We start from the raw sequence: 11195 nt of genomic DNA on the forward strand, positions 1-11195 counted from the left end.
TCATTGTGTCCTGGATTTCCTAGATGTTCTGAGTTAGGAGCTTTTTGCATTTTACGTTATCTTTGACGATTGTGTCTATGTTTTCTATGGTATTTCTGCCCCTGAGAATCTCTCTTCTATCTCTTGTATTCCGTTGGTGATGCTTGCATCTATGACTTCTTATCTCATCCTTAGGTTTTCTATCTCCAGGATTGTCTCCCTTTTTGCTTTCTTTATCGTTTCTATTTCCATTTTTAAATCCTGGACAGTTTTGTTCAATTCCTTCACCTGTTTGGTATTGTTTTCCTGTAATTCTTTCAGGGATTTTTGTGTTTCCTCTTTAAGGGCTTCTACTTGTTTACTTGAGTTGTCCTGCATTTCATTAAGAGAGTTATTTATGTCCTTCCTAAAGTCCTCCATCATTATCAAAATATGTGATTTTAAATCAAAATCTTGTTTTTTCAGTGTGTTTGGATATCCAGTATTTTCACTGATAATGCCATGTAGCCTTAATTTCTGTTGCATAAGTTCCTGTGCTTGTCTCTTGCCATAAGGTCGTCTTTGGTGTTAGCTTATCTTGCTGTTTCTGACAATGACTTAACCTTTCTGTAGGCCTCTGTGTCAGCACTCCTGTAGAACTGTTTTCCTGTTTTGTTTTGGTTTGCTTTTTTTTTCAGCCATTTCTGGCTCCACTCTCAGGTGGATATCCTGGACTAACTCTGTAGAACAGCTTAGCCTCAAATTCATGTGTTTGATTTTCTGTATCTCTTGATTACTATGTTAATGGACATGTGATCTCTTGTCTAGTAAATACATTCTTCCTCAGTAAACATTTATAATAATTTCCCTTTAAATATTAGATAATACCTTAATAAAGAACAATGTTTCAGATATTAGTCTTCAGTAAGAAAGTCCTATAAACATGAAAAAGTGATAAATATATTATTATCACCATGAACAATACACACTGACAAATATTTATGTGGTCTGTTGACCATAATAAATTTATTTACTTTTTTAAAAGGAATGAGAATGGCATCTGGACACTTTGCAATGGGAATTTTTCTCTTCTCCCAGATTACATTGGGAATGCTTGGCAATTCCTCAATATTATTTCATTACATCTTTTTGATGTTCACTAGAAAACACTTAATGCCCAAAGACCTGATTTTAAAGCACTTGACTTTTGCCAACTCTTTGTCTATCATCTCAAGAGGCATTCCACGGGCCATGTCAGATTGTGGATTTAAGTATTTTCTGGATGATATTGGATGTAAATTGATTGTGTATATATGCCGAATAACAAGGGGAATGTCCCTTTATGCAATGTGCCTACTCAGTTGCTTCCAGGCAATCACTATCAACCAGAGCAACTCCAAGTGTTTGACACTTAAGCACAGAACCACCAAGTACATTGGTTCCTGCTGCTCAGTCAGTTGGCTTGTGCAACTCTTTCTAAACATCTTGACTCCAACAAGAGTGTCAGGCCCCATTTACAACAAAAATGTAACTAACATGATGAGTTATGGATACTGCTCATGGATTGCTTCAGGCAATATGGCAACTGCAGTTTATGTGTTATTACTGTGCTTCTCTGATGCTGTGTGTCTGGGTCTCATGGCCTGCTCAAGTGTCTCCATGGTTAGTATTCTCTACAGACATAAGAGACAAGTCAAACATATCCACAGTGCTCAGCACCTTATAAAAGACTCTCCTGAGGACAGAGCCACACAAACTATCCTCATTCTAATGTGCACATTTGTCCTTTCTTACTCATTCTCCTCCATAGTGGTCATCTTTACAACCTACTCCAAATATCCAATGCTATGGGGGGTAAGTGTAATTACATTCGTAGAAATATGCTTTCCCATATTTTGCCCCTTTGTTATCATCAGCAATATGAACACTATTTCCAGTCCATTTTTACCCTGCTTTGGTAAGCCATAGCTTCCTCCATGTATGACATAAAATCTTGTGGTCAATCTCTTCTTATATATTAGTGTATTGTTTGAATTGTTGTAAAATGTTAAGACTGTAATTTGAAAACATCAAACCTCCTGGAAGTGACTCCATCATTATGTGGAATAGAAATTTTATCACAGCATTTTTTTACAGAATTTGATATCAAATACTAAGCAATTTTCAAATATATGTGATTATCATATTAAACAAAATGTCATGTGGTATAAGTCAAAGTAAAGGTAAACTTAAGAAAAATACATATAGGAGAACAGACATTTTTTGTTGCTCAGAATGGATGTTTTTCTTGAATGCATGTCTGTACCACATGCATGAAATGACCACACAGCTTAGAAAAGCCATTGTACCACTTAGGACTAGTTCTTCAAGTAGTTTTTAGCCACCAGTGAGTGATTGAAATAATACCAGGGGCTGCTGGAAGAGCAGTCAGTGCTCTTCAGTACCAAGGATTCTTTCAAGCCCCACCTTTTCCCATAAGAATAAAGTTTATTTTAAAATTTGCACTTAAATAAAGTTAAATACTACAGAATGCATATATCTGTAATTTAAACCATAATTGTATTTAAAAGAGAAGGGCCACAAAATAATGTGAATATAATGAAATTGTGTGTGTAGGTAAAAAGTCATTGTCATTGTAACAAAAATGTATGCAAGTCATTGAAATAAACAAGGCACCTTAGTAGTTACTAGGGGGGAAATGAAAGTGGCCGGTCATTCATATTTATTTAAAGGTATTTCAACATTTTGGGGGACCTTTATTGAAAAGAAAAGATAACAACCACACTATTTACTAAGAATGCTTTCTACCAACTCTGATTTCTTTCTGGGGGTTCTCCTGTGGCCTAAATGCTAATGAGGTTGCAAAAATCCTAACTAAATTCATATAGTTAGTGAAAAGAGAAAATACCTTAAACACAAACAGGCCAGTTGCCGGTATTCAAATAGCTGTCACTCAGTTACCAGGTACACTGTAGGGGATCAAATGCCCCTGTTATTGTAGCAACTAAGACACAGGGAAAATGAAGACAAAAAAAAAATACCCACCAGCCTCCTGTTGTCTGACAGGTCACCAAAGCAAGGAACAGTGATGAAATGTGGAGAATCCTGGCCATCATCTCAAATGTCACTATGGTCAGCATCCCTATTTCTTCCCATATTAACCATGACAGCATGTATTATGAAATGAAAGATAAAAATGTTCAATTGGTCGGGTCTTTGTGCTCCTCATATGGCTATAGTACTGCCAAACAAGAGGTAAAGAGAAGGAAAGAGAAACGGTGGCTGTAAAACACCTGGAAAATCTATTCAAGGAACTATGCCAATATCAGGAAAAGCATTTCTCATTCAGCAACTCTCCCAGCCCTTGAATCTGATCCCCTGGCTTGTGGATCAGCTCTCATTTTGCTTCTAGGAAATCACCTTGAGACTCAGGCTCCAACTATTCAAATGGGAGTACACATTGGACATCTAAGGCCTATCACTGAAAAAAATTTAAAACAATTTTTATATTGGTGAAAAACTGCACTTTCTAAATACTAAAATTTTCTTGAATGCCTAATAATCAGAGACTATAATAGGAATAGAAGTAACCAAGAAATTTAGATTGCAAAACAAAACCAAATGAACAATTACTGCTAATGAAAAATGAAAATGAAAAAACAATGTAAGAACATTTCTGACTTTAAACGAGAGAAATCATTCCCAGAATGGTGGGCAGGACTTAAATCATATGTGAAAATCATATGATTCACAGTAAAGCAATGTTTCTAGCCATTTTGGTGTCTAAAGATCGAGCCAGTAAGATCCACTCATATTCAGTTACACAATTGAAGGCTTCTCATCCTCTTTCCATACTTAGACATATAGCTTGGACCCTATTTGCAAAATTAGGTAGAGCAGCAGGTGATGCCTACACAGAAAAGTTGGTATAGCACCCATAGTAGGAGATGCTGTAATCTGAGACTCTCTATGATCAGACATAAAATTAAGTTTTACGGAAAACAGAGACATAGCAATAACACCTTGAATTTTCACTAGATGGCATATTTTATCCTCACATTATTACTGAAAAGACCAAGGAGCCTTCATCAGTGTCACAGACTGAGAAATGGTGGGGTGAAATCTGCAAGTGATGAGTCCTGTTATCACGTGACACATAAGACTGTCATGACTGACTTTTCCAAAACAACATCAAGTTTCAATGAACAAAACACAAAAAGAAATCTCAACAGAATAAGAAGCATTTAAATTTTATTTCAATACCCTAATACCCTCAGCCACAGGCAGCAGGAAAATGCGAACAAAAATTACTTTGAATTTTCAGTTTATACCTGTCAGAAAGGCTATAATCAAAACCACAAGTGATAGGTAATGCTGGCAAGGATGTCCAACAAGGGAACACTCCTCCAATGTTGGTTGTAGTGCGGTCTTGTATAGGCACTTGGGCTGTATGGCACTTGTACAAGAATATGTTGGGATCAATATGGCTGCTTCTCAGAATATTTTGAATCAGTCTATCTGGAATACACAGCTATACCACTCATGGGCATATATACGAAAGATGCCCCACCATACCACAAAGACTCTTGCTTGATCAACTACATTCATAGAAGTTTTATTCATACTAGCCAGAAACTGGAAAAAAAACTAGATGTCTCTCAACTGGAGAACAAATAAAGAAAAGTGGGAGCCCTCAGACAAAACCTGCCCACAGAAAGCTGGCCTGCCAGGAGCCTGCTAACTCTAAGCCACAGGAGAGACCCACCAGGAGAACACAGGGCTCATGAGCCCACAGGGTGGCCTGAGACAGGCCCTTCCAGTCTCAATCTTTGCTCAGAGTTTTCCCACAGACCTAGGACACAAAACCTGCCTACAGAGAGCTAGTCTGCCAGGAGCATTCTCACTCCAAAAGTTCAAAGGCTCACAGGCTTACAGGCTCACAGGCTCACAGGCTCACAGGCTCACAGGCTCACAGGCTCACAGGCTAACAGGCTAACAGGCTCACAGGCTCACAGGCTCACAGGCTCACAGGCTCACAGGCTCACAGTCTCACAGGCTCACAGGCTCACAGGCTCACAGGCTCACAGGCTCAGAGTCCCAAAGGAGGAACAAGCTGCAGAGACAGCAAGACCAGCTAACATCAGAGATAAACAGATGGCAAGAAGCAAGCACAGGAACCTAAGCAACAGAAAACAAGACTACTTGGCATCATCAAAACCCAATTCTTTCACCATACCAAATACTAGATATCTAAAAACACTGGAAAAGCAAGATTTGGATTTAAAAATCACATCTCATGTTGATGATAGACATCATCAAAGACACTTGATGATGATGATAAGAAGGACATAAGTAACTCCCTTAAAGAAATACAGGAGAACAAGTAGAAGCCCTTAAAGAAGAAACACAAAAGTTCCTTAACGAATTATAGGAAAACACAATCAAACAGGTAAAAGAATTAAACAAAATCATCCAGGATTTAAAAGTGGAAATAGAAACAATAAAGAAAACATAAAGGGAGAAAACCCTGGAGATAGAAAACCTAGGAGAGTGATCAGGAGTCATGCATGGAAAAATTACCACAAGAATACCAGAGATAGAAGAGAGAATCTCAGGGGCAGAAGATATCATAGAAAACATTTAAACAATATTCAAAGAAAATTCAAAACAACAGAAGCTCCTTACTCAAAACATCAAGAAAATCCAGGACACAATGAGAGGATGAAACCTAAGGACAGGTATAGAAGAAAATGAATATTCCCAATATAAAGGGCCAGTAAATACCTTCAGCAAAATTAAAGATGAAAATTTCCCTAATCTAAAGAAAGAAATACCTATGAATATACAAGAATCATAAAGAAATCCAAATAGATAGGACCAGAAAAGAAATTACTCCCATCACATAATAGTCAAAACACCAAAAGCACAAGACAAAGAAAGAATATTAAAAGCAGTAAGGGTAAAAGGTTGTGACATATAAAGGCAGACCTATAAGAATTAGACCAGATTTCTCACCAGAGACTATGAAAGCCAAAAGATCCTGGGCAGATATGATATAGACACTAAAACACACAAATGCAAGACCAGCTATTATATCCAGGAAAAATTTCAGTTACCATAGATGAAGAAACTAAAATATTCCACGACAAAAGAAAATTTGCACAATATCTTTCCACATATCCAGCACAAAAGATAATATATGGAAAACTCCAACACAAGAGGGAAACTATACCCTAGAAAAAGTAAAAAAGTAAATCTTCCTGCAAAAAAAACCCCAAAAGAAGATAGTCACACAAACATAATTCCACCTCTAACAACAAAAATACCAGGAAGCAACAATCACTATTCCTTAATATCTCTTAACATCAATGGACTCAATTCCCCAATAATAAGACATGGAATAACAGACTGAATACATATTCAGGACCCAGCATTTTGTTGCATACCTCAGTGACAAAGGCAGACACTACCTAAGAGTAAAACACAGGGAATTTTTTTTCAAGCTAATTGCCTGAAGAAACAAGCTAGAATGGCCATTTTAATGTCAAATAAAATTGATTTTCAAGCTAAAGTTATCAAAAAAGATAAGGAAGGACACTATATTCATCAAAGGAAAAATCTACCAAAATGAACTCTCAAGTCTGAACACCTATGCTCCAAATGCAAGGGTACACACATTCATAAAAGCAACTTTACTAAAGTTCAATGCATATATTACACCACACACAATAATAGTAGGAGACTTCAACATACCATTCGCATTGATGGACAGATCATGGAAACGAAAAAATAATGGAGACACAGTGAAAGTAACAGAACTTATGAACCAAATGGATTTAATATACACCTATAAAACAGTTCATCCTAAAACAAAATAATATACCTTCTTCTCAGCAGCACATAGTACCTTTGGAAAACTGACCATATACATGGTCACAAAACAGGCCTCAATAGATACAAGGAGATTGAAATAACCTCATGCATTCTCAGATCACCATGAACTATGTCTGGTCTTCAACAACAACAAAATCATCAGAAAGCACACATACACATGAAAGCTGAACAACACATTGCTCAATGACAACTCGGTCAAGGAAGAAAGAAAAAAGAAATTAAAGATTTATGAGAGTTTAATAAAAATGAAGGTACATCATACCCAAATTAATGGGATACAATGAAAGCAGTACAAAAAGCAAAACTCAAAGGTATAAGTGCCTGTGAAAAGAAAATGGAGAGAGCATACACTAGCAACTTAAAAGCTCATCTGAAAGGCCTAGAACAAAAAGAAGCAAATACACCCAAGAGAAATGGACAGCAGGAAATAATCAAACTCTGGGCTGAAATCAACTAAGTAGAAACAAAAAGGACTATACAAAGAATCAACAAAACTAGGAGCTGATTCTTTGAGAAAATCAATAAGATAGATAAACCAGAATAACCAGAGGGTACAGAGACAGTATCCATATTAAGAAAATGAGAAATGCAAAGGGAGACATAACAACAGAAACTGGGGAAATTAAAAAAAATCAGATCCTACTACCAAAGTATATACGCAACAGAACTGAAAAATCTGAAGGAAATGAATAATTTTCTAGACAGACGGTAGGTACCAATGTTAAATCAGGATCAGATAAACTATCTAAACAGTCCCATATCCCCTAGTCATTAAAAGCCTCCCAAAGAAAAAAATTCCAGGACCAGATGGGTTTAGTGGAGAAATCTACCAAACCTTCATGGAATACTTAACACCAATAATCATCAAATTATTACAGAAACAAGAAACAGAAGGACCACTACCAAATTCATTCTTTGAAGCCACAGTAACGCTTATAGCTAAGACACAAAAAGACCCAACAAAGAAGGAAAACTTCAGACCAATTTCCCTCATGAATATTGATGCAAAAATTCTCACAAACTGGGAATATTCATAGGAGGGGATATGGAAGCGAAGTTTAGAGCAACAACTCAAGAAATGGGCATTCAGAGCGTGACACATATGTGGCCCATATATATACAGGCACCAAACCTAGATAAGATTGATGAAGCTAAAAAATGCATGCGGAAAGTGACTGGATATAGATCTCTCCTGAGAGACACACCTCCAGAGCATGTCCAATACAGAGGTCAATGCTAGCAGCAAACCACCAAACTGAGAATAGGACCCTCTTGAGGGGAATTAGAGGAAGTATTGAAAGAGTTGGCAGAGCTTGCAACCCCATAAAATCAATAATGTCAACCAACCAGAGCTTCCAGGAACTGAACCACTACCAAAAGACTATACATGAACTGACCCAGGGCTCCAACTGCATATGTAGCAGAGAATAGCCTTGTTGGGACACCAGAGGGAGGGAAAGCCTTTGGTCCTGCCAAGGTTGGACCCCCAGTTCAGGGGGATATGGGGGAGGGCAATAAGAGGGATGTAAAGGGGGAATACCCATATGGGGGAGTGGGAAGGGAGGGAATGGGGGCTTATGGACAGGGGAACAAACTTTGAAATGTAAGTAAAGAAATATATAATAAAATTCTCACAAACTGAATCCAGGAGCACATCAAAATGACCATTCACCATGATCAAGTAGGCATCCCATGGATGCAGGAATGGTTCAATACTTGGAAATCCATCAACATAATCCATTATATTAAAAATTCAAGGAAAAATATTATGATCATCTCATTAGATGCTGAGAAAGCATTTCACAAAATTTAACAACCCTTCATGATAAAAGTCTTGGGAAGACCAGGAATTCAAGGTCCACACCTAAACATGGTAAAAAGCAATATACACCAAACCAGTAGCCAATATCAAACTAAACAGAGAGAAACTTGAAGCAAATGCACTAAAATCAGGAGCTAAACAAAGCTGTCCACACTCTCCTTTCCTATTCAATATAGTCCTTGAAGTTCTAAACAGAGCAATTAGACAACAAAAAGAGGTCAAAGGATACAATTTGGAAAGGAAGAAGTCCAAGTATCACTATTTACAGATGATATGAGAGTATACTTAACTGATGCCCAAAATTCCACCAGACAACTGTCTAAACCTGATAAACAACTTCAGCAAAGTTGCTGGATATAAAATTAATTCAAACAAATCAATAGTCTTTCTCTACTCAAAGGATAAATAGGCTGAGAAAGAAATTAGGGAAATGACACCCGTCACAATATCCACAGATAATATAAAATACATTGGTGTGACTCTAACCAAGTAAGTGAAAGATTTATATGACAAGAACTTCAAGTCTCTGAAGAAAGAATTGAAGATCTCAAAAGTTTGTATTGGCAAGATTAATATAGTAAAGAATGTGATCTAGCAAAAAGCAATCTATAGTTTCAATGCAATCCCCATCAAAATTCCAGCTCCATTCTTCACAGAGTTAGAGCAATTTGCAGATTCATTTGGAACAGGAAAAAACACAGCATAGTGAAAACTGTCCTAAACAATAAAAGAACTTCTAGGGGAATCAGCATTCCTGACTTCAAGCTGTATTACAGAGGAATCCTGGTTAAATAAACTGCATGATATTGGTAGAGAAATAAGCATGTAGATTAGTGGAATAGAACTGAAGGCCCAGAAATGAACCCATGTTCTCATGGTTCCTTGATTTTGACAAAGGAGATAAAACCATCCAATTGATAAAGACAACATTTTTAACAAATGGTGCTGGTTGAACTAGAGGTTAGACTGTAGAAGACTGGAAATTGACCCAATCTTATCTCCTTGTAATCCTTGAACAAAGCTCAAGTCCAAGTGGATCAAAGACCTCCATATAAAACCATATACACAGAAACTAATGGAAGGAAAAGTGGGGGAAGAGTCTCAGACACCTAGGCACAGGGAAATATTTCCTGGACAGAACACTAATGGCTTATGCTTTAAGATCAAGAATTGGCAAATTGAGCCTCATAAAATTGCAGTTTCTGTAAGGCAAAGGACACTGTCAATAGGACAAAATGGCAACCAAGAGATTGGAGAAAGGTGTTGTTGTTGTTGTTGTTGTTGTTAACCAATCCTAGTTATGATAGAGGGCTAAGATCTAATATATACTAAGAACTCAAAAAAGTAGACTCCAGAGAATCAAATAATCCTATTAAAAATGGAGTACAGAACGAAATAAAGAATTCGCAACTGAGGAATACCAAATGGCTGAGAAACTCCTAAAGAAATATTCAACATCCTTAGTCATCAGGGAAATGCAAATAAAAACAACACTGTGATTCTACTTAACACCAGTTAAAATGACTAAGATCAAAAACTCAGGTGACAGTAGATGCTGGCGAAGATGTGAAAAAAAAAAAAAAAACAGGAATACTCCTCCATTTTGGGTCAGATAGCAAACTGCGACAACCACTCTAGAAATCAATCTTGTGGTTCCTCAGAAATTTGAATATAGTACTACCTGAGGTGCCAGCTATACCATTCTTGGGAATACTTTCAAAGGAGTGCTCCAACATATAACAAGGACACATGCTCCACTGTGTTCATAGCAGCCTTATTTATAATAAGCTGAAAAGAATCCAGATATCCCTCAACAGATTAATGAATATAGAAATAGTGGTACATTTACACAGTGACTACATGAAATGCTTAGGCAAATGGATGAAACTAGAAAATACATTCCCGATTAAGGTAATCCAGTCACAAATAACATAAATAGTAAGTGGATATTAGCACAAAAGCTTAGAATACCTAAGAAAAAATTCACAGATCATATGAAGCCCAAGAAGAAGGAAGACCAAAATGTGGATGACTTTTTCTTATTAGAAGGGAGGACAAAGTACTCACGGGAGGAAATACAGGCACGAAGAGTGGTGCAGGGATTGAAAAAATGGTCATCCAGAGACTGCCCCACCTGGAGATCCATCCCATAAGCAGCCACCAAACCCAGTCACTATTGCTGATGGCAAGAAGTGCTTGTTAACAGGAGCCAGTTATGGGTGTCTCCTGAGAGGCTCTGCCAGAGCCATACTGATACAGATTAGGATGGTTGCTGCTAGCCATTTGACTTAACAAGCAGATCACAATGGAGGAGTTAGAAAAAAACTGAAGGAGAAGGTGTTTGCAACATCATAGGAAGAACAACAATATCAACCAATCAAATCCCACCAGAGCTTTCTGGGACTAAACTACCAACAATCAAGTACACATGGAGGGATTCATGAATCCAGCCACATATGTGGCAGAGGATGGCATTGTCCAGCATCAATGGGAGAAAAATCCCTTTGTCCAGTGAAGGCTT

The 11195-nt window shown here is 37.4% G+C and overlaps 1 protein-coding gene across 1 annotated transcript; it reads left to right on the top strand.

The window, feature by feature from the left end:
* Window positions 1-1005: 1005 nt before the first annotated feature.
* Vom1r108 (vomeronasal 1 receptor 108) lies at window positions 1006-1926 on the top strand. The gene has a single exon (NM_001408828.1). The coding sequence runs from the start codon at window positions 1006-1008 to the stop codon at window positions 1924-1926; it is 921 nt and encodes a 306-aa protein (NP_001395757.1).
* Window positions 1927-11195: the final 9269 nt, after the last annotated feature.

The sequence above is a fragment of the Rattus norvegicus genome, chromosome 7 (genome assembly GCF_036323735.1).
Source record: "Rattus norvegicus strain BN/NHsdMcwi chromosome 7, GRCr8, whole genome shotgun sequence".
NCBI lineage: Eukaryota > Metazoa > Chordata > Mammalia > Rodentia > Muridae > Rattus > Rattus norvegicus.

What these genes read in the sequence shown, in the direction of transcription:
- Vom1r108 (NM_001408828.1), top strand. Translation starts at nt 1,006, where the DNA reads ATGAGAATGGCATCTGGACACTTTGCAATGGGAATTTTTCTCTTCTCC.